Genomic DNA, 24,734 nt, shown 5'->3' with positions numbered 1-24,734 from the left:
CTTTTGTAAATAGGGCTCTTATTTTGAAGTTAACGGAAGTTTTGTCTCCGAAAAACCCCGAAATGTCGGCATGAAATGTGTTTTCATGAGTTTTATGGATCAAATGAGCACATGTTGATATTCTACTTGGTCACTTCAGGTTTTGTCGTTGTAGGTTCCAAATCTATCTTGGGAAACTTGGAAGTATACTTGAGTGGGAACGCTCAATAACGTAATCATACCTAAAGTCTATAGTAGACAGTGTATACTCATCAGTGACGTGCCGTGAGCACTAGGGTTGGGTAGGCAGGGCGTTCCAAATTGAGACCACCATTGTCAACACCAATGACAATTTCATGTTTCTGCTGGCAAGTGTTAATTCAATTCATTTAAATTCAACTTTATTTGTATAGCGCAATTTACAACAAAGTCATCTCAATGCACTTATCAAAATATAAAATTCATAATAAGAAAGAAAAAAAACCCAACAAGATCCACATGAACAAGTATTTAGCCATCTAACAAAATCAACATCATAAACACCATTAAAAAAACATAAACATTTATTTAATATGGCCTCCATACTCTCCAATAACATATATCTCATGACACGGCAGCACATCCGTTGTTTGTGTTGGAAAAACAGAAACACGGAGAAAATGGCAACAACAACAACTCAGAACAGCCTCAGTGAGGAGCATCCACAAAGTCAATCCTTCCTTTTGTTCCATTCACTGTAGAAAATACCAACAATGTTCTGACCTTACCTTTGCTGAAGGTCTGGTAACTCAGGTGTTGGTCTCCCATCTTTTAAAAGCTGTTGTTTTTCCTCAAAAAAAAGTTTCTTTATTGTCTCTAGCGCTGTCATCCTGACTGTAGTGTTATCCCGCCCACTAGCTAGAGAACGTAGCAGCTGTAGCAGTCACGTGATATCAATTCACTAATGCACTGTGAACTTAGGTATAGCATTTAGCATAGCACGGTTACGTCCAAAGGCAGCGTAGAGAGCTGCCTTTGGACGTAAATGGTTGTCATCTTGGGGAACTGACTGCACATGCACAAACACATAACAACACACTATGGGAACAGAGGCAGAGCAGCAACGTGCCTTTGAGAAGGGGTGTGGCCTCCTCCTGTCTTACAGTGGTTAGGAAATAGCGTTGTTTAGTAATTTGGGATATGAAAAGCACAAAATGCTGACACTTTCAAACTTATAGGTATTGTAGGCAATCGGAAATTGAAAAATAAACAATTTATAATTATATTATAATTAAAACAAATAATCAAATATCAATTCACCGTTGGGTAGGCACTGCCTACCCTGACTGCACGTCACTGATACTCATTGAGTTTGTGGTGCATAGTACAGAGTGAGACATTTACAACACTGTCTCAGTTCAGTTCAGGCGTGTCATACTCAGACCTGCCAGTAGGAGGAGGGGGTTATTTCAGGTCACAGACATATTTTTGGAGACTTGTGTACTTTTGATGTATGCAGACTTTTCTGTAATTTCTGGGGTTTTTTTTTTTAAGTCTTTTTCTGTTTCTTGTTGTTTAGTGTGTTAGGCATTTTGTGTATTCTTGTTGTCCTTTTCTTTTTCTTTTTTTGCTATTTCTCTGTCATTTTGTGTATTTTTGTTGTGTGTTTCTGGAGACTCGTGTACTTCAGTTTTTTCTGGATTTTTCTGTAATTTTGTGTGTTTTAAGTCTTTCTGGTTCTTGTTGTAGTTTAGTGCGTTACCAGTCCTTATTCTTGTTGTCCTTTTTTGTATTTTTCTGTAATTTGTGTGTATTTTTGTTGTGTTGTGTGTTTTTCTCTAATTTGGGTGTGTTTTATTTGTTTGTTTTTAAAAATAAAAAAAAATCCTGGTTCTTATTGTTTAGTGCTTTATCAATTCATTCTTGTGGTTTTCTGTTTTTTTTTTGTGTGTGTGTATTTTTGTTGTGTTGTGTGTTTTTGGAGACGTGTACTTTTTTTCTGTACTTTGGGTTTATTTTAAGGCTTTTTCTCTTTCTTGTTGATTTTTAGTGTGTAATCAGTCTTTTATTAATATTATTCAGTCTTCATTTATTCTGGTCCTTTTTTGTATTTTTCCTTTGGGGAGTTATCGTCAGTGGTCCGTCCGTCCGTCCGTCTGTCTGGTTTATGTTTTAATGAATGGATGAAAGAGGCCTCGCGTTGCGTGAGGCGGGTGCGCGCTCCCGCGCTGACGCGCGCGCTCCCGCCGGCTCCTGTCTCTTTAACGGAGGTTTTCTCAGGACGGGGAGGGTTCATTGGGTTCATCGGGTTCACGGCGGATACCGGACGGTTCTCCCGGTGACCACCACCGGGTGCTGACACGCTGACAGCCTCGGCCCGTTTGTCATGGAGCAGCGTATTCGTTCCGTGTCCTAAAGTCATGATGATGGCCGACGGCTGCTGCAGAGGACCGGACCGGACCCGGGCCAGGACCGCCGGAGCCGAACCCCCGCCCCGCCCGGGCGGAGACATCCAGGAGCTGGCCTCCAAGCGCGTGGACATCCAGAAGAAGCGCTTCTACCTGGACGTGAAGCAGAGCGTCCGCGGAAGGTTCCTGAAGATCGCGGAGGTGTGGATCGGCCGCGGGCGGCAGGACACGGTGCGGAAGAGCAAGCTGACGGTGTCCATGTCCGCGGCCGCGGCGCTGCGCTGCTGCCTGGGTCACTTCATCGACCACTACGCCCGCATCGGGCTTCACGGCCCGCAGCGCCGCAGCCCGTCCCCCGAGGGCTCCGCCGCCTCTGACGACCCCGGACACCGGGTCCTGAAGAGCGAGTTTATCGAGCGGGACAACCGCAAGTACTTCCTGGACCTGAAGGAGAACCAGAGAGGACGGTTCCTACGGATCCGCCAGACGGTGAGCGGAACCCGGTGTTCCAGAGCAGAGTGACCGGATCATTCTGTGACCCATTCATCTGTCATTAATTAATCTGCATCAGTATATAAATATATTAGTATAAATATAATGATATATATGTGTGTGTATAGCTCAGGGCGACAATGATACAGCCATTCACGATGTATCAAGTATTTTTGTGATGATATAAAATGTCGATATTTTTTAGAATCGATTTTTCGGCCTGTGTGCATGTGGCAGGATTTGGGTGAATTTTCAATTACAATTACATCTTCAATTATCCATGTTCAATTACAAATCAATTATTACTTTGACCAGCATTTTTTTTCAATTACAACTAAAATTACAATTATTATTCCACCCTTGTAAGTCAATTACAATTACTAAAGTTCAAATTCATAATCATAATTACTGAGCCTTTAATAAAGAGGCTCATAAAACGTACGTAACCTTCCTCTTGTGTTAGCTTTCTGTTAGCATGATAATGGGTCAGCTTTGACCCATGTCTTAAATACATTAAAAAATATTATCTATCATCCAGTTTTGTTTTTGCTGTGGGCGTCCGAGCCTTTTTTGTGTCTGTATACCCCTGAATTTCCCTTTTTTTTTTTTTTTTTTTAATGGCAAAATAATTCTCAATAGTAGTAAGAAAACAACCATATGAAACATATTTTAATAACTACGTATGTGTAGGATTTAGAACTGTAACATTTGTTCCCCAGTTTTGCATTTAATTAAATTGTAATTGACAGTTTTTATAGAATTTCCATGGCAATTACAATTACAAAGTCAATTATATTAACTCAATTGCAATTCAATATTGATTACAGTAGCAACAGATTTGTACAATACAATTACAATTATTATAATTGACCCCAACCCTGGCATGAGGTTAACACTAACACGTTATGTGTGTGATGTGAATCATATTTTGTTTCTAGAAGTTTAGGATTCAACTTTAGTTTTTGAAGAAGGAAAATAATCAAATTAAAATCACAATAATCAATAGGAATAAATCAGAATCACAATATATCGAATCATCACCAAAGTATCATGTCTACACAAACATCATGGTAGATAGAGACAGCCTTGGGCATTGAGAGAGCAACGGCTGGCTGTGGGAGCCAATGATGATAAGCTACTATAATTCCAATCATGTAGATGTCTACCACGTCCTCAACGGAAAGAATAGACAGACACACGACCCCCCGCCAGGAGTCAAGCGCGTATCTAGCAGCAAATGTTCCATCCAGACAGGCGGGCTCACCTCTGCCCGTTCTTGTCGAAAAAATGTGGTCGATTACATTGAGAGACCAACTGATCAATTCCATAATTTAGGTTTTTAGATAGGGATGTAAAGAAAGACTCCTATTAGAGATGATACAAAAGAAGCAGCAGCAACAGCAGCAAGGGCAGATAATGGAGGGAGAGGGAGCAGAGAATGTGACTGCCGGCATTAAAATGAAATGGGAGTAATGCAGCAAAAATACATTAAAAGGAGCAAAAATACGGCAACAAGTGATGAAAATGGGTTAAAACAAGGCTTATACATTATTATCTAGATCTAGTATGTATTAAAGGAGACATATCATGCTATTAAATCCTTCCTTTTTACATATAAATCATACAGTTGTGGTCTATATAAAGCGGAACTGCAATGCTTGGGTCTGAATTCCTCATTATTAAAGCTCCACCCCTTTTCTACCCTTTTCTGATGTGCTTCTGAGAGCAACTCGTTTTGGTGCGGTCTCTTTAAATGCAAATGAGACACTTCATACCCCGCCCCCTCTCCAGGTTGCAGAGGTGACACTCGGTTCAACTCCACCCTGTTCGGCCATTTTTGTAGTTTGATAGAAGAGATACGGCTATGTAGCGGCGCAGAAACTTTTTATTCACACGTTATTTACAAAATGTCAACAACAGAAGACTTGTCCATCCAGCCTTACATGTTCGAGCCAGAGTCTGACCCGGCGGAGCGAGATGAAAATGAAGATGATGAACCTGCAGAACCCTAACAAAGTGAGCTAACACAAGCACCGAGCTAACGCTAGTGCCAAGCTAACCTCACAAAATGCATATTAATACAGTCTTTTCAAAGACAAAAACGTCAAAATGAAATGACTAATGAAAACTTTAGACTTAAATTAAACCATGTAGGCCATATCATCAAGGATCTAAAACGAGCACACAGCACTAACACATGAAGACGGTGAAACTGCTAATGCTAACAAAACAATGACAGGGACGTCTTATCATCACACTTTTTAGCGTTATTTACAGCTTACTGAAGTGCTCTGTTTGTCGTCTCCAAAGATAGAAGGAATTGAACCCTAACCCTAACCCTTTCAGCAAATCCTTCTTTATACTGGTGGAGGTTGATGAAGCAGTCATCCTTGAAGTGCTTCGCGCACACAAAAATGACCTTACCCACAGATGTGGGTACATTTCCGTGAAAAATAAAACTCAACCAGGCACTTCGAAAAGGTTCTGATGCTGGGAGACGGTGTAATGAAGCGTGTGGGTTACTACATCCAACAACCCAACATTTTGACTTATCCTCTCGTAACTTCTGCATCCTGGAGCTTGGACTTCAAAATAAAAGCGAGAAATAAAAATGGCGGATTGTTCGAAGTGTTGGGCCTGGAGTCGATGTACTAATTTGGCAGTTCCGCTGCAAATACTGTGACGTTATAGTTCAAAAAACGTAATAGAGAATAGAAAAATCGAAACAGATTGAAAAATATGACCAAAAAAGAATATAAAGATATCAACGGAGCACCTGAAGAGACTAATTTGAACTTTTCTGTACTTCTAAACACTCTAAATATTAGGGATGTAACGATTCACTCAACTCCCGATACGATTTGATTCACGATACTGGGTTCACGGTATGATTCTCTCATGATTTATTTTACAAAATGGGACTGTAGACAAATTTTTTTTTGGGAAAAAAACTAGAAAATACTGTACTATTTTCTTTTTATTTTTCATTGTCAAAAGAATTCCTTGATAAACTATTCAAAACAATGCAATTTAACTAAAAATAAATCTTGAATGAAATAAATAAAGGAATAATACAAATGAAAATGAAGCCTATTAATTTAAATTCTGGTTCTATAATAAACAATGCAAAACTGCATAATAGTTCTTTTTCTTTTTAAAAGTGCAACTGAAAATGTATTTTGTGTCTTAACAATTGGACTTTAAAAAAAAAAAACAAAAAACCGTCATTTCACTGATTTACGTCATATTTGTTTGGACCAGCAGAGGGCACTGGTAACACAGTGGTCTGTTGGCATGCAGTTATTCTAGCAGTGAAGAAAAGAAGCTATGCTCGCAGACAGAGCTAATAGAAAAACGTGACTTTTACAGATATTCAAGTAATATTACAGATATTCTTTCAGTGATAAAGGGGAAATGAATCATTGATTAACATATTTAAGAGTAGAAGGCGGCCAGAAAGAAAGTATTAGCAGACTCCGCCCACCGCCTACACTTGTGGATAGCGCCCTCTGCTGGTTAAAAAAGTACTGCGATTCAATTTTCAGAAAATCGATATCAACCGTTATACCTATGAATCGATTTTTAACTGCCTTACGATTAATCGTTACATCCCTACTAAATATACAACAAAATGCATTTAAGGGCTAAAAAAGTGGATTTAGCATGATATGGCCACTTTAAATCTATAGATGGTATGTAGTAGTAGTTCTGCTGCCTCCTGCTGCTCAGCTATAGGCTTTGGGTTTGTGTAACTAAAACAAAACGCGGTCACATCAGGGACAGCAGCTCTATTGATTGGCTAATACACGTGTCAAACTCAAGGCCCAGGTTCCAAATCCGGCCCTTCAGAGCATCCAATTTGGCCCGCAGTAGAAAGCAAAAAAGTCTTAGAAACCATGAATCATTGTGTAAATGACCAACTCATTCAAATTCAAATTAATACACAAATTCAATGGAACGCCACAATTATTAGCATAGCTCACGTTTTCCCTCATGCTTATATCATATGATGGCAGCCATTTTTAATCTCAAATTATTAAAATAATTTCTTTCAAATTATTCCACAAAATTGCATAAAAATGGGCCACAAAATTAAATACATTTGAAGTGAAGATCCTGCAGGGACTGATATCTGTCGCTTATTGCTTTGATATTATCAATGCCGTAAATATTTTATGATTTTTCTTATTTATTTAGTGATAAGTGCAAAATAATGATTCAATTACTCATTTTTACACCTGAAGGCTGTTACCGAGTAAATTATTATTTTATTTTTGGTTTTAAAATGATTAACAGACATTATGAAACTACAAAAAATGAAATGAAAAGACAACTATCAAACGCATCACATCGTAGCCGACCAATCAGATTAATCCTGATGCATCGCACCAAAAACAGCATTGAATGGAGGTTATTTTCTCTTTTTTAGGGTTAATAAATGTAGCTATACTTAAAGCCTGAGAATTTTTTCATTTTCAATTGAATTATTTGGTGTTATTTTATTACAAAAAAAAAAAAAAAAGAATTGTACATTTTGACATCTTTTATTTTATACAGATGCCTTTGTGGAAAATAAAATAAGTTCCCAATTGTGCAAGATTTGGTCTCTTCCTTTTTAAGTTTATACATGAGATGTTTACTGTATGCAAGGGAACCGTGGCAACGATTTATTACCAAAAATAAACATGGGGGGTGAAAGTAACTTTTACTATGAGTACTATTTAATTGAGCTACTTTTTACTTGTACTTGAGTATTTAATGTATGACTTACTTTTACTTTAGTATAATTTCAATCAAGTAAAAGTACTTCTACTTGAGTAAATATATCAGTACTTTTTACACCTCTGGTAAAGTGAGTTTTGGGGTCAATTATATTTTTCAGTAATGACTACATTTTCAATCACCCATGTTCAATTATTATTAGTGACCAACATTTTTTCTAATAACTGTTTTTTTTTTTTTTTTATCCCCAAAGTAAATTACAATTAAGTTCTTAATTAACAAAGTTTGATTACAATTAATAACAATTACTGAGCCTGAAATAAATAACTTAATAAAAGTTAACCTTCCTCTTGTGTTAGCTTTCTGTTAGCATCTCTAATGATAACGGGTCCTAAATCAGCTGTAAAATACACTAAAAACAAATAGCTATTGTGTAATTTTGTCCCTATCTATTCATTACATTATTAAGCTTCCTAATCAATGAAAATATTGGTTTATATTTTTGGTGTTGGCGTCTGAATTTTTTTTGTCACTATAACCCTAGATTTCTTTTTTTTTTTTTTTAATAGTAAAATGTGGGAAAGCTTGATATGAAACATATTTTTAACAATTGTTAACATGTGTAGAACTGTAACATTGTTTCCCAGTTTTGTGTTAAATTATAATTGACAAATTTTATAGAATTTTCATGGCAATTATACGGTGGCTGGGAAGTGTCAGGTGAATGCATTTACAGAAACGAACACGAATGCAAACCGGTCACAACGGAAGTGTTTCCGACGGACCGGTATTACAGTCGGACGGGTATTATGATATGATAGCCTGATATGAAAAATATAAGAGTATCCTAATCAACTTTCACTTACTTTCATACGCGTTTCGATGTCTTCTTCTTGTTCTTCTCTGTTCTGGTGGGTTAAAAACATCCACCAGAAACGTGTCCGTCTGTAATACCGGTCCGTCGGAAACACTTCCGTTGTAGCCATTTTGCATTCGTGTTGTGACCTTTTTGCATTTGTGTTCATTTCTTTAAATGCATTCACCTGACAATTCCCAGCCACCGGGTTTCCGCAACGGAAGTGTTTCCGGCGGACCGGTATTACAGACGGACACGTTTCTGGCGGAGGTTTTTAACCCACCAGAACAGTTAAGAACAAGACATCAAAACGCGTGTGAAAGTTGATTAGGATACTCTTATATTTTTCATATCAGGCTATCATATCATAATACCCGTCCGACTGTCCGACTGTAATACCGGTCCGTCGGAAACACTTCCGTTGTGGCCGGTTTGCATTCGTACAATTACAGTCAGTTATCTAAACTCAATTACAATTTAATTACGATTACAACAGCAACATATTTTTTTAAAACTACAATTGCTAGTACAGTGCCCATCAGAAGTATGTATTCATAAAGTGGGGGGAGCTTAAGTAGAGTTGTCAATTATGACCAAATGAGTATGTGTTTGAAGGTTGGATGTTCAAAGAGGTGTACATACTCTGTAGTGTTATAAAGGGGTTTATATGTGGGTGCAAAGTAAAATAGTGTGTTTAATTCTATGTCACAAGAGCATTGTTGTTTTTTTTTTACTCATTTTTATATTTTTTTTTGTTTGGTGCGATTTTCTGTAATGTATGTTTAGTCATTATGTGTATTTTTGTATCTTTATGATTTTGTGCAATTTTTGTATAAATATTTAGTTTTGTGTATTTTGAGTCATTTTCATGTTTTTGTTGTTTGGTGTATTTTTCTGTAATACAAGTTTTTTGGAGTCATTGTGTGTTTTTGGAGGTTTTTTGTATATTTTTGTGCATTTCCGTTGTCGTTTTGTGAACTTTTTTTTATAAATATTGTTTTGTTTTTTGTTTTATTTTACTCATTTAGTATATTTGTATTTTAAATACCTTATGTGTGGTGACTGAGGGCGTGTGTGCGTGCACATAACCCGTCATCCATCTCCTTCGTGGGTTCTCTCATACACATACGCACGCGCATCAGCCGCACGGTCAGCAGCACGCATGCACATAATCCATCACAGGTTGTTGAGAGAGAAAAAAACGGACCAGGAAGTACCACGAAAAATAAACATTTTGCGACACCAAATAAGTCGCAACTCTCTCTCTAAACGGCTCTGTGTGCGTTCAGCATGTACATCCTGGCACTCTCTCACGAGCATCAGCCGCGTGTGCGTGTGTATACATTATAGTTGCTAGCATCTTAACACACAGAATCGCGACTCTGTCCACATGATGTCGACTCGTCTCAATACCTGACTTTTGCTCAAGATGGCGGCACAACACAGCAAACGAGGGTCCTAGTACCCCTGCATGGCAAGGCAGCACAACATCAAGTGTTTATCGCTCCTTCCTGGTTTGTGCTAAAACTGCAGCTGGTAGGCAGATACTATGGCTAATATACACGCTAACATGAGCTGTAGTGGTACAATGTCTGTGTATTAAGCAGATCTGAAAAACATCAACAGCGCAGGGCAGAGGCTCCATTAGCGGGGGAAGACCGCCGAAATCTGTGACCCAAAAAAATCTGTGACCGGATGTGGCGACAGTTCCAACCCCTGTAGCTTCTGGGTGGACGTTTACTCCCCCTTAAACACGTTTGTAAATCTTCTCCAGTCTGCATTTACTTCATCCACTGGAGCATCATGTTTAAGGGGGAGTAAATAGTTCCTTAATAGCTACGAAGAGGTTTATGCAGTTGACGTAGAACTCTTCTTCTCTACCGCCGAAAAGCTGCAGCGGTCACAGACTTTGGCATAACACCAGCTTCGGGGAAGGAAGCCTAAGCTACCGTAAAAACAGCCCAAACAAAGACTCTGAGGAAGCCTCAGGGCTTAACAGTTAGCGTAGACTCACTCACGGTAGGCGAAGCAGCAGTGTTCCTGGGTTCACCTAGCTTTTATAGCATGTCCTGTGTCCCAGGGGCTGGTGGTGTTGTGCCCAAGTCTGTGACCTGAATAAATCTGTGACCGCTGTAGAGAAGAAAAGTGTGATGAACCTTTTTGTAGCTATTAAGTAGCTATTTACTCCCCCTTAAACATGACCCTCTGTTGGTGGGTGAAGTAAATGCAGACTGGACAAGAATTACAAACATGTTTAAGGGAAAGTAAATGTCAGCTGAGAAGCCGCAGGGGTTGGAACTGTCACCACCTGCGGTCTCAGATTTTTTCGGGTCACAGATTTTGGCACAACACCGGCACTCGGCTGCCATTTCGCCCGGCTTCGGCTCTTGGTGACATCATCGACTAGTCGACGTCGACTCAACTAGTATGCACATAAAGTCAACCTTTAAAATTATGAAGTCGTTCAACCTCTAGACTCTAGAGGTTTAAACAATGATCTATTCAGTGAGCTCCCGTTTTTGAGACGCTGACGATAGCATGGCACAGTAATGGAGACGGAGGAGGAAGTGGACTCCTTGATCTGCGATTTAAAGGACGTTTGGGATCACAGGAATAATTTTAAATAACCATGAAATATTAACTTAAATAACTTTTAGCAGTACAAAAACATTTTTTAATATTGACCTTTTTTAAACCCAAACAAACTGCGACACAGTGACGTCATGAACCCGAAACCGGAAGTAGTGCTCAATACCGCGCTCAATACAGAGAGGGAGCCGTAGTCTGAAAATGAACGTTTTGCAACACCAAATTACTACAAAATGACGCATGCACACACTTGGGGTATTTGGAAGCTGTTCATAAAGTTTAGGGTTGAACAAACCGCGCCAGGGAGATATTCGCTCCATAAACACACACGTACACACACGCACACAGACCTTCTTTGCTTTTATAGATAGATAGATAACTACGCCATAATTGTAATTAATTATAAATTACACAATTGCAATTATAATTGACCCCAACCCTGGTTAATATCATGTACCATATTCTGATTGGTCATTCTGTCCAACCTGTGATGGATGAGTTGTCACTGTGAGGCGTTTGAGGACTGACCTGATGTGTGATGTTGTTGTCCAGCAGTCCAGAGGAGCAGGAACCATGGGCTTCTACGGGGCGGGGGCTGAGCCCAGCATCGTGCTTCCCGCTCAAGGTCTCATCGAGTTCAGGGACGCGCTGTCGCAGCTCATCCACGACTACGGAGACCAGGATGGGGACGAGCGCCCCCCGGAGGCCGAGGACAGCGCTGAGCTGCCTGAGGCCGCATCCTTCAGGGTGGACAACAAGCGCTTCTACTTTGACGTGGGCTCCAACCGCTTTGGGGTGTTCCTGAAGATCAGCGAGGTCCGGCAGCCGTACCGCAACACCATCACGGTGCCGCTCAAGGCCTGGAGCCGCTTCGGAGAGAGCTTCATCCGCTACGAGGAGGAGATGAGACGCATTTTCTGCTGCCACCGTGAGAAGAGGACGGACGGCACGCAGTCGGAGGACTGACTGCGCCGGGCTCTCAAACCGAGGGGCGCGACCCCAAACTGGACCACTGAGAACCAAACCGGGGTTGCGTTTTCTTAGTCCTTCACTTCAGTGGCTACGAACCAGAGCAGATTGAGGCACACAAGAAGGTCCAGAGGTCAACGACGAGCACATCCATTAACACGTAGACACAATCGTGTCTTTATCTCCACGACAACCAACAGCTTCAATGTTTAGCAACAATAGCTGTGTTTCCATTACTCTTGGAAATGCGTAAAATCTAAATAGCGCAATAAAATGGAAATGGAAACACCTGAATTTCGAAAAAACACTCAAATTTAGCTTTTTTTGCTTTCATTGAGGGATTTCAGACCTTTCAATATTGAAATGTGTCGCAAAAGCGCCATGAAAACACTTTTTCCGCAAATACTTGTCACAGGACGTGACGTACCTGGTCACATGACTACTTTTAAAGTAAACATTGACGCGGTACATGTGGACAGAAGAGGAGACCGAGACATTTCTTAGCGTTATACTTCCCAAAACAGTCTTCAATGGAAACTCATTCAAAGCGCAATTATACTTTGTCGACAATTAAAAATATCACTTTTATTTTGTGAAAATCTGTAATGGAAACCCAGCTATTGTTGGTTCCCTAAATATACAATCAATCAGACGTTAACGTAAATCTTTGGTTCCTGAACGCAGCACAAACTTCACTGCTAACTAGGGCTGGGCGTTATGGAACAAAACTCATATCTCAATATTTTTGTCTGAAAATGGCGATATTCAATATAAATCTCTACATTTTTAATTCAAATAAAGTCTGATAATCTGGTGCAGTATGTCAAATTACAAGTTCTTGCCAAAATTGATTACTTTTTTTTTTTTTTTTTTGCTTGTTTTGGTGTCAAATAAGCCTAAAATATCTGGGTTCAATTTCAATCTGCCCCTCAACCTCATTTTATGACACCATTTTCAAAATGACCACCTCCAGGTTAAATATGCCACATAATGACCCTTCTAAGTTACATACAATGATAAACTTGTTGTCCAAAGTATATAAGTAAAGTCATGGTATTTATTAAAATGATTATGGAGTGGCTGCAATCTTGAAAATCCAATATGGCTGCCAGAAAATATGAAATTTTCCATCATTTTCAATTAACGAGTGCTGTGATTTACAGTATTTGTCTAGAATTTTGTTATTTCTGGCTTATTTCAGATTCAGAATGGTTTTTATTCGCCAAGTACAGTTTAAAAACAACTCAAGGAATTTAACTTGGTATTTGAACCCCAACAAAGCCCCCCAAAAAAAACAATACATTTTGGCAACAGAAATGACCAAAATGACATAGCGCACCAGACTATGACCCGAAGACAAGTCTTTATTAACAAACAGCTGCACAATATGTGCCACTTTTGGCTTTGTCTCCTATAGGAGACAGCACGTGTGAGTGAGTTCTGTAGTGTGGTCTGGGTTAGGAAAACTCAGAAATCTATCTGTGGTTTTCATGCTGTTCTGAGAAGTAGCAAAAGCAGTGACTCCCAAAATTCAATACAAAATAAGCTATAATATATATATATATATCGATATAGGCGATATTGCAATTTTCCTTATTGCCAAAATAGAAAACTCGATATATCTTTAATCGCAATATATTGCCCAGCTCTACTGCTAACAGGACAAAGCCGCCGAAAAATATTTACATTTTTGGACGTTAAAATTTCAGGTAAGCGTAAAAGTTGGTCGCGTACACAATAAAAGTGACGGAAAAAATAGACTAATCACAACTTTTTTATTAACGATTATGAATCAATTACATTTCCAAAGACAAATCTTCTACATTTTTCAAAATGTATTGAAACCAGGCGAGTCCTTCTAATGTGGATGTTTTTAGTTGCAGAAAAAGGGTAAAAATGAACAAAGAATGGGCTGAGATTGTTTTAAAAAATATTCCTCGTTTCTTGAAGGCATCTGGCGACCCCTTCCCAGTGTCTCACGACCCGGAGGTTGAGAACCCCTGCTCTAAAACACGTGCTAGAAATTTAGGCTTTCATCGTCTCTTGATTTGATTCTTTTTTAAAACATTCTCCTGTTTGGGTCACGGTTAGCGTTGGATGTATAAAAATGTTCACTGATGGCGGTTAGGGTCGTCTGTTACCATGGTAACGCAGCAGTGACGGCCATTGAAGTAAAGGACTGAAGCGGCGACAAACGCTCATTAGTCTCCGTTCCACGCCCCGAGCATCCGGCGTGTCTGAAAAAGGGCTGCGAACCTCACGTTTAAACCTAGAAACGTTCAGAGCCTTACCGACACGGCGCACCTCCCTCCCTGTGGGGGGCGACACTGAGCCGTGCACTGCAACGCCACGACGTTATGACACTAAAGAACAGGATGAGTCACTGATCAGTCCTGGAGCGGAATTTCTCATTGAATTGTTGGGACGAAGTGGTTTCGTTGTTACCAAATGTTCAAATGAAAAGAAATCGACCGATAACATTTGACTTCATACTAAACTATAAACCAGTGGTTCCCAAACAGGGGTACGCGTACCCCGAGAGGTACATGAGCACATTGTAGCAGGTAAAATAATAATTTTTAGGCTATTTTTGGTCAAATTCACCATAAACTAACGATAACATGCTACATTTTCTTGTAATTTATTGAAACAGGATTATTTTATACTGTAGAGCCCATTTATCACACTTCTGACAATAGGAGACAATAATTAGCTTAGTAGTAATTAGTAATAATAATAATACATTTTATTTCTTAGGTGCCTTTCAAAACCTCTCAAGGTCATCTTACATTGAAAAATGTAAAGTGACACATAAGGTTAATCACTTGAAAGTTGCATTGGTATTTAAATGTTTTTTTGTTTGTTTTTTTTTAAATAATAATTCCACTAATTGTTTTCAATTTGTCAATGAATCCTTAGGGAACCATTGTTTAGACACATTTAGAGGTTTAGGAGAGTCCACTGTTCCACAAATTAACAACCATATGAAAGTATGGAGAGGGTACTAATGATATGAAGGGGGTACACATGATATGACAAAAATGCAAAGGGAGTACACGGGACAAAAAAGATAGGGAACCACTGATATAAACTAAACGAATTATTGACTAAGCAATTTATTTTGAAATAATCCTGTGATAGTGATTAAAAAAAAAACGTTCCATCGTATTTAATTACAAATATAAAAATAGTTAATAAGGTCAAATAAAAACCTTTTGTTCATCTTTCGGTGTTCATAATATTATGGCTGACGTGTAAATGTCCTTCAGAATAAGAGCTTGTGACGGAGGCGACTCAACGCTTCGTCTGTGATTAGCTTTCCACGTTCAAAGATTTGCAACTTTGCACAAAATTTAAAAACAAATGTAACGAGAAACGGACGTGAAGACGAAGATTATATTAGAAATGTTTATTCTGCTTCCTGTTGCACGGAGGCATGGCGAGGAAATATATATACGACTGAGAAAATAAGACGGAAATGCTCTCGAAGACTGACGTTAATCTGCGTTTTCTACTTGATCTTTCCTCACAGTGCAATGTTTGAGTTTTCTCAGAAAACTTACAACTCTTACTCTATAAACAAATGTTTTTTGGGGGGTTCTGTCGATTGACAAAACACTCCTGTGCTTTTATTTTTAAGGAGGCTAATTTTTGTAGCAAAGCAGCATTAATAATTCCTTTTTCTATCAATAGGGGGCGTGTTTTCTGGACTATAAGTCTCACCGTGTATCGCTCGCTTTCCATGAAATATAGGATTTTGGTTGAAAAATCCATTTCAAGTTGTTCCTAAAAGTAGCGATTTATAGTTCAGGAAATACTTACCGGTACTTTTAATTTCTACGTTTTCCACAGTTTAACAAATACTACTGTCATTTTCTTTCTCATTTTTTTGTTTTTTTTTTAAAAAAATACTTCTTCAAATTTGTTGGTGAAAAACAAATTTTCTTTGGTTTTCTTTTCATTTCTACTAATTTAATAACATGTTTTCTTTACATTGACTTGTTTTTACATGGGATGCATCATTTTTTTTATTGGATTTTTCCAGGTATGGGACGGTTCCCTGCTCTGTTTTATTTATGATGAATATTTCTCAGTGTTTGTTGGAAGTGAAACGGGACAATCTGTGCGTGAAACCATGTTGTTGGTGTTTGGTGCTGTTTCTGATGAAGACGTGTGACTTGGTAACTGTTCTGTAACCTTTGCTGTAAAACCCAGGCTTGAAAAGCGAGAGCACTTTCTTTAACGTGACGTGTCGTAGGAAAACTTTGCCTTTTGTAACATTTAGAGATTTAAAAAAAAAAAAAAAAAAGACTTGAAATCAGCGTCTCAAACTCAAACCGCCTCACCGACAAAACAACAACATCCTGAACTGTCTCTGAAAACTGCATTTTAAAGCTTTTTTATTCAATTTTTTGGAAAAAAGAAAAAAGAAATTGTTTAAATAATAGTTTACATTCCCCCTTTTCCCCCAACTCTTGATGAATAAAAGTCACTTTAAACATATTTTAACTTTAGAAAACGTTTTTATTTTATTTCAGCAAAAATAACTTATTATTTGATAAATAATTATTGGTAAGTAAAGAAAAATGTCCACAATTATGGTTTGTGATGATAATACACATATATCTATTTAATGAATTGACTTAAGAAAATTTTAAATGATTGAAATGGAGAAGGAAAAAAAACAAGCAGTAAGTTAATTAGTTTTATTTTATTAAAGATGTCATTTTTTAAATGTTATTTCATTAAATAGTTGAACATGTTTAAATTTAATTAAATTACATTTTACCAATCTAAAAACATTAAATATTTCCATAATTTAACTGAAATGGACAAAACTCAAATTTATGCTACATAGTAATTATTTTTGTCATTTCAAAAAATGAATAGTAAATAATTACTGTTGTTTTAAATACATAATTAATTATGGAAGACATATTTAAAATGTTAAATATTATTTAAATTGTAAAATACAGTTAATATTTAGTATATTTACTTAAAAAAAAAAGACAATTATGGTTTGTAATGGTTATACGATAATCTCTCATTTAATTGACAGCAAGTAAAATAACTTTTGTTTACATAGTAATTGTTTTTGTAATTTTTCAAATGTTATTTTAAAGGAATAGTGATGGAAGACGTATTTAACATTTTAAATATTAATATTTCAGTGTTAAAATACATTTTAAAATTTGGTTAAATTGCTTTTTAATTATTTATTTTCTTTAATAATGTAGTGTAAATGAGTGATGCGTGTTGAGTTTGTGACGCTGCTTCGGTGCATGAGTGTAATAAACACTGACTAATGGTGCTGTCCGCTCATTCTTCCTAAAGGTGCTGATGAATGAATGAATGAATTAATTAATTAATGCTGACTGAGGCATAGCATACAGACTCTGCATCAGTGTCGGCTCATCTGATTGGCTCTCAGAGACTCTGACGTCACGTGATGAACGATCCACTGATTATTATTATTATTTTGTTTTTATTTCATTCAATGTTTAGCAGAATTATGAGAACACTCGAGTGTTTGCTTTTATCCACCTGTAAACATGCGAGACATTAAAGTTCAGACTTTCAACTTTAATCTGATCAATTATTGATTGATTTATTGGATTATTACCGACAGTTATGGGGGACAGAAAATGACATAATTACAAATTAATATATAAATGTAAAAAAATAATTGAATAAATAACGAATTACTTGATTACTTACTTTATATTTTTGTTATATTATTATTTTGTTTTTATATATTTATGATAGTCAATATTTTTATACATTTGTTTATTTATTTATTTGCAATTATGTCATTTTTTATGGGGAGACAAATACATAAATGCAAAAAAAAACATTAAATAAATACTTGAATAAATAAATAATTTCAGAAATAAATACAAATCATTAAATAAAGAAGTACTTATTTTTTTACGTTTTAGTACAATATTTTTATATTTATTTATTTCCTCAATTATGCATGTATTTATATATTTATGATATTCTATAATTTTTTTATATAGTTTCAGCATTGACACACTTTCTATGGGGTACAAAACATGACATAATTACAAATAAATAAATGTGTGATTAAAATCTATAATCTAGAATGTCATAAATAAATACATAATTGATTAAATAAATATGAAAATATGGTAAAAATGTCATAAAGTAAGTTAATTATGTATTTATTTCTGCAATTATTTATTTATTGAAGTATTTTTTAATGTATGCCTGTTTTTATTTATTTATTGATTAGTAATGACGTCATTGTTTTGTGTGTCAGTGGTGAAACAACAGACTTGTATTATTAGTGGTAATGTTGCCTAGCAACCAGCAGAGGGAGACAGAGAGCAGCAGTAGAAACATGAACAGGAAACAAACAGATGTCGGAGGAGGAGGAGGAGGAGAGGAGCACCTGTAACTACCGCAGCCTGAGAACATGGAGCTGTAGCCTCCTCCATCCTCGGTGATTAACGGAGGTTCACAGGATCTCACCCGCAGATGGCCTTCATGTCCCGGTTCTCCCGGTCCTCCCGGTCCCGGAGCAGCTCCCGGTCCCCGAGCCGCGGACAGTCCGGTCGGGCCTCTCCGTCTCCGGTTCTCTCGGTGACGGAGCTCGAGCGGCTGCTGAGCACCGGAAAGACCGCGTGCAACCACACGGACGAGGTGTGGCCGAACCTGTACATCGGAGACCAGTGAGTACAGAACTAGTACAGGACCAGTACAGAACCATTACTGGACCAGTACAGAACCATTACTGGACTACAGCATGTCATCATATTATTATTATTATTATGTAATGAATTAATCTATGGAAGCCCATTCCCGCCAAAAAAAGGAAAATAATCTATAATTCATAATTATGAAATTCTAAGTCATAATCACAAGATATTAAGTCATAGTTATGATATACTAAGTCATGATTGTGAGATGCTAAATCATAATTATGAGATACTATGTCAATTATCAGATGCTAAGTCGTAACTATGATACGTTTATAATTACGAGATGCATAATCTCATATTATGCATGACTCATAATTATGACTTGGTATATATCATAATTATGACTTAGCCTCTCATAATTGTGAGCTACTATCTCACAATTATGACTTGGTATGTCACAATTACGACTTAGTATTAGAGGTGTCTCGATCCGATATCAGCCAGAAAATATCGGATTTTATCGGACTGTATTTTTATTATTATTTCACTTTACACGTTTTGTTGTTGTTGTGCACACAGAGACATCGCGTCAGATCGGCGTGAACTGGTCAGACTGGGAATCACTCACATCCTGAACTGTGCCCAGAGTAAGTGGCGTGGTGGAGCGGAGAACTATACTGGGATGAACATCACGTACCACGGCATCGAAGCCCACGACTCCCCCAGCTTTGATATGAGCGTCAACTTCTACCCAGCAGCAGAGTTCATCCACCGGGCCCTCAGCGCAGGAGGTAACACCAGTAACACCATCACAACCAGTAATACCATCACAACCAGTAATACCATCAAAACCAGTAACACCATCATAACCAGTAATACCATCAAAACCAGTAATACCATCACAACCAGTAATACCAGTAACACCATCATAACCAGTAATACCATCAAAACCAGTAATACCATCACAACCAGTACTACCAGTAACACCATCATAACCAGTAATACCATCAAAACCAGTAATACCATCATAACCAGTACTACCAGTAACACCATCATAACCAGTAATACCATCATAACCAGTACTACCATCATAACCAGTACTACCATCACAACCAGTAATACCAGTACTACCAGTAACACCATCACAACCAGTACTACCATCACAACCAGTACTACCAGTAACACCATCAAAACCAGTAATACCATCATAACCAGTACTACCATCACAACCAGTACTACCAGTAACACCATCAAAACCAGTACGACCAGTAACACCATCAAAACCAGTAATACCATCACAACCAGTAATACCAGTACTACCAATAACACCATCACAACCAGTACTACCAATAACACTATCACAACCAGTAATACCATCACAACCAGTACTACCAGTAACACCAATAACACCATCACAACCAGTACTACCAGTAATACCATCAAAACCAGTAATACCATCATAACAAGTACTACCAGTAACACCATCACAACCAGTACTACCAGTAACACCAGTAACACCATCATAACCATCCCAACCAGTACTACCATCCCAACCAGTACTACCAGTAACACCGGTAATACCATCACAACCAGTACTACCAGTAACACCATCATAACACCAGTAACACCATCACAACCAGTACTACCATCATAACCAGTAACACCATCACAACCAGTACTACCATCATAACCAGTAATACCATCATAACCAGTACTAGGGGTTGAACAGACTAGTTGATTAGTCGACTGTAATGTTGTCTCGTGACTCTGTCCATGTGACGTCGACTCGTCGCAGTAACTAATTTTTGCCCAAAATGGCGGCGCAACACAGCAAACGAGGGTCCTGGTACCCCTGCAGGCAAAGCAGCATAACATCAAGCGTTTGACCTCAAACTGCAGCTGGTAGGCAGATACTGCGGCTAATAGACATGCTAACGTTTGCTGTAGTGGTAACATGTCTGTGTATTAAGCAGATCTGGAAAACATCAGCAGTGCAGGACGGAGGCTCCATTAGCGGGGGAAGACCTCCAAAATCTGTGACCCAAAAAAATCTGTGACCGGATGTGGCGACAGTTCCAACCCCTGTGGCTTGTGGGTGGGCGTTTACTCCCCCTTAAACACGTTTATAATTCTTCTCCAGTCTGCATTTACTTCATCCACCAGAGCATCATGTTTAAGGGGGAGTAAATAGCTCCTTAATAGCTACAAAGAGATTTAGCACTCTTCTTCTCTACCGCCGAGAAGCCGCAGCGGTCACAGATTTTTTCAGGTCACAGAATTTGGCACAACACCGGCTTCGGTGAAGGAAGCCGAAGCTACCATAAAAACAGACCAAACAAAGTCTAAACGCCCGGCTCTGAGGAAGCCTCGGGGCTTAACAGTTAGCGTAGACTCACTCACGGTAGGCGAAGCAGCAGTGTTCCTGGGTTCACCTAGCTTCTATAGCATGTCCCGTGTCCCAGGGGCTGGTGGTGTTGTGTTAAAGACTTCATTCAAATCAACAGTCAGATGTCAACTATAATTTAACAGTAATGATTTAATCTCCTTCTCAAGAGAAAGCCAGGGTATCAATATAATAATCAACAACAATCAAAGGATATGATCAGCTGAATTTATCCAAATCATCAATGTGAGTGAGTGAGTGGTGTGTAATATGATGAGTCAGTGGAGGGATGGACAGTTGTTATTTGCTCGTCTGTCATTAATTTTTCATTGACTCTGGTGTTGAAGTGAGGGATGTCTGGTGTTAGTTCTTTATCTATTGAGGCATTTTATACCATAATATTACTAATGATAGATTTTAAATGGATTAATATATAAGACATATACGCCCTGAGACTGTATTAAATTAAGTCACTGTGTTTTAGCATTTCAAATTAACCTAAACATTACACATAAAGGCATTAGCACTGACCTAACATTAGCATTAATCTAACATTAGCAATAACCTGGCATTAACAGTAGCATTATCTTAATATTAGCATTAACCTAGCGTAAGCATTAACCTAATATTAATATTAACATTAATCTAACATTAGTATTAACCTAGCATTAGCCTAGCAATAACATGAGCACTAACCTAGCAATAGCATTGGCCTAGCATTGACACTAACCAAGCATTAGCATTAACACCGACGTAACATTAGCCTTAGTCTAACATTAGCAATATACCTAGCATTAACAATAGCATTATCCTAATATTAGCATTAATCGAGCATTAGCAATAACCTAACATTAATATTAGCATTAAACTAGCATTAGCCTAACGATAACATTAGCACTAACCTAGCATTAGCCTATCATTAACCTAACAATAGCATTAGCCTAGCATTAGCATTAATCTTGCATTAGCATTAACACTAACTTAGCATTGATCAATCAATAGCATTAACCTAGCATTAGCACTAACCTAACATTAGCATTCGCCTAGCATTAGCACCAACTTAGCATTAGTCAATCAATAGCATTAACCTAGCAATAGCTTAACATTAGCAATAAGGTTGAAAAATGGGATCGGAGCTGAAAAGTGAATGCTGTTTTACAAAAAATGTAATAACTCAAAGATTAAAAGTTACAAATGATAAAAGCAAAAGCATAAATGTCGGGAACTTTCTGAATGTTTTGATAACATATTTGTCAAAATCGGACAAACGGTGCGGGAGGAGTTAACGCAGACTAAAGAATGGATTCCTCCTGCATCCTCACTAACTAACGTTAGAATAACACTGCACACAGATGCATTTCTTACCTGATGTTAATGAATCTGTGGATGGTTCCTGAGATGTAGACAGATATCGATCATTGTTTTTTGCAGCTGGTTATACAACATGTGCACATGTGGCATTATTTAGTGAAATAGAGCCAGGAACAGATGAGAAAGTTTCATCTTCCAGTGTTCTCAGTAGCTGCTCTTCATAGGACCGTCACATTCAGCTCTGTTCTATCTCTAAACACAGCCTGGGTTCATACACTGTGTGAAGTTCCAACGTGACCAAAACTGTTCCGTGTTAGTTAAATTAGCTCCTCCCACTAATTCACAAGCTGGGCCTCCATAGCTGCTCGGTTTGGAAACCCATTTCTGTTAGTCAAAAAACTAGGAAAAGTAAAATAATAATATAAAAACAATGTGAGATATCTCATAATTATGACTTGTTATTTTTTTACTATTTTACTATTTAGTTTTTTGGTTTGTTTTTTTACTGGCAGAAATGGGCCATACGTAGGGGCGATTATTTTCAATGATACCCAACTGCAGCCGTGGGTACAGTACAAGCAACGCCCCCTACAAACCACGCCTCCTACAAGTCATGCCCCTACAAACCACGCCCACGTAAGCCATTTTTCAATGTAACCTCAAACTTAGCCAGCAAGTGGAGGCAGTAGTGGTTGTGGTTAGTGGAAAGGTTCATGTCCAGGTATTTGATCAGGGGGATTGATAGGGCGTATTTTGTAGGGGGCGTGGTTTATACGGAGTGTGGTTTGTAGCGACCGTGGCACCCTGGGGCTCTAAAATTCTGTGACACTGATTTGCCATATAATTATTTATTTGCCATGGCAACTGTACACAATTGGCTATTTGGTTGCACTCTGACCTGCGCCCCATGAGATAAATGATACAAGCCTGTGTGGAACTCAGTTGTGATTGAATAAATGTCAGTATGTCAATTGTCAAGCCCTCCCCCATTCAAGAGGGCGGTGTTTTTCTTGCCGTCTTGTGTGTTTTTGTTGTAATTTCCAACTACTTTTAGGGTCTCACAAAATTAGGTGGTGGGCCGCATGTTGCCATGTCTGGGTTAGCTTAGCACGTAGCGGTGCTGGCTTTGTGGGTCGGAGGGTAGCGTGGCTGAGGAGCCTGAACAGGAAACAGGAAGTGGTGATGGTGGTGCTGCTGTGTTACAGGGAAGGTGCTGGTGCACTGCGCGGTGGGCCTGAGCCGCTCGGCTACGCTGGTTCTGGCCTACCTGATGATCCGACAGAACCTGACCCTGGTGGAAGCCATCAGGACCGTCAAAGACCACCGAGGGGTCGTTCCCAACCGAGGCTTCCTGCGTCAGCTCAGCGGCCTGGACGGAATCCTGAGGGAGAGTCGCCAGGGCGCCGCCCACAGCTGAAAGCCTGCATCACTGGGACCACACCAGCAGCACACTGGGAACCTGAGGTCACTCTTTACTTTGAATAGTTCGCACTGACAGTCACAAACATCCTTTAAAAGTACTTGCCTTATTCCTGGGGTCGCTACTTCCTGGTGATGGGTGTAACTTTCCGTCTGATAAATGAAAACTAACCATAAAACCAGTGTTAATTTGAGGGACTAATGGAAGTTTAATTTTTGTACTGGACTAAAACTCATCCAAACAAAGGCAGGACGACTAAAATGCATCACATTCTTTGTTCACTAACAACTACGGAAGCGTACTGCATTGACTTTTTTTTTTAAAAACAACTGGTTTTTATGAATAATTTCATTTTGGTTTGTTTTTTTTCTGTTTTTCAAAGTCATTTTTTCTGTTTGTCGTGCTAATTTTTTCCTGAATTATCGAGATACTGAACATCCATTCAAAAAATTAGTCTGAAAAACAGATGAAAAATAGCACAAAAAACTGAAGAAAAAAAAATAGTATGAAAACTGAAGAAAAAAAATGTCAGTAAAACAAACCAAAAAAATAAATTATTCAGAATTGTATTTTTTTTTCTGAAGTGAATGCAATACACTTCTGTAAATAACGGCATTAAAATGCTCTTCAGAGTCAAATCTGAACGACTTTGTCATTGTTTTCATCACTAGACTGAAAACACTGTCAGTCACCAGGTATAATGATGACCATTTAAAGCGATACACCTAGAGGTGACCCGCTCTTTGTATGAGAGGTTTTTAGCTCAAGGATCAGATGCTGTGGGAGAAAATATCTCCAACATGCTATTTTTATTTAAAGCTACCAACTGCCTGAGTAATGAGAAAGTGTTCCGGGCTGCTGAGTCAGCACTTTTCTTTCCCGCGAGGCTAGCGTCATCGTGCTAGCGAACTCTGAAATCGGCTCTTTTTATTGCTATTACAGCTATAAAAAAAAAAAAAAA

At 38.3% G+C, this 24,734-nt stretch overlaps 2 protein-coding genes and 1 long non-coding RNA gene across 6 annotated transcripts in view; 2 read left to right on the top strand and 1 right to left on the bottom strand.

The window, feature by feature from the left end:
- The window catches only part of LOC114473208 (uncharacterized), a 23,758-nt gene extending 2,152 nt beyond the window's left edge, over positions 1-21,606 (bottom strand). Inside the window, exons 1-3 of one of the 3 annotated variants that reach the window (XR_003675231.1) lie at positions 21,056-21,606; positions 18,410-18,672; positions 11,554-12,085 (exon numbers count right to left, since the gene is read on the bottom strand). This is a non-coding gene — a long non-coding RNA (uncharacterized LOC114473208). The remainder of the gene's footprint in view (positions 1-11,553; positions 12,086-18,409; positions 18,673-21,055) is intronic. The other 2 variants (XR_003675229.1, XR_003675230.1) reach the window with 2 other exon arrangements.
- Positions 2,139-17,581, top strand: purg (purine-rich element binding protein G). Of its 2 annotated transcripts, none has more exons than XM_028462656.1 (2): positions 2,139-2,855; positions 11,581-17,581. In XM_028462656.1, exons 1-2 carry the CDS (start codon positions 2,379-2,381, stop codon positions 11,989-11,991), a joined length of 888 nt encoding a protein of 295 aa, XP_028318457.1. In that variant the 5' UTR covers positions 2,139-2,378; the 3' UTR covers positions 11,992-17,581. The 2 variants fall into 2 exon arrangements, with proteins under 2 accessions (XP_028318457.1, XP_028318455.1); XM_028462654.1 differs by having other exon boundaries at positions 2,142-2,855; positions 11,578-17,581.
- On the top strand, positions 18,257-24,734 carry dusp26 (dual specificity phosphatase 26). Its single transcript, XM_028462658.1, has 3 exons — positions 18,257-18,689; positions 19,239-19,450; positions 23,559-24,734. The coding sequence occupies exons 1-3, from the start codon at positions 18,496-18,498 to the stop codon at positions 23,768-23,770; spliced, it is 618 nt and encodes a 205-aa protein (XP_028318459.1). The 5' UTR covers positions 18,257-18,495; the 3' UTR covers positions 23,771-24,734.

This window comes from Gouania willdenowi, chromosome 12 (assembly GCF_900634775.1).
Source record: "Gouania willdenowi chromosome 12, fGouWil2.1, whole genome shotgun sequence".
NCBI lineage: Eukaryota > Metazoa > Chordata > Actinopteri > Blenniiformes > Gobiesocidae > Gouania > Gouania willdenowi.
This window is presented reverse-complemented; position numbering and strand designations above follow the sequence as displayed.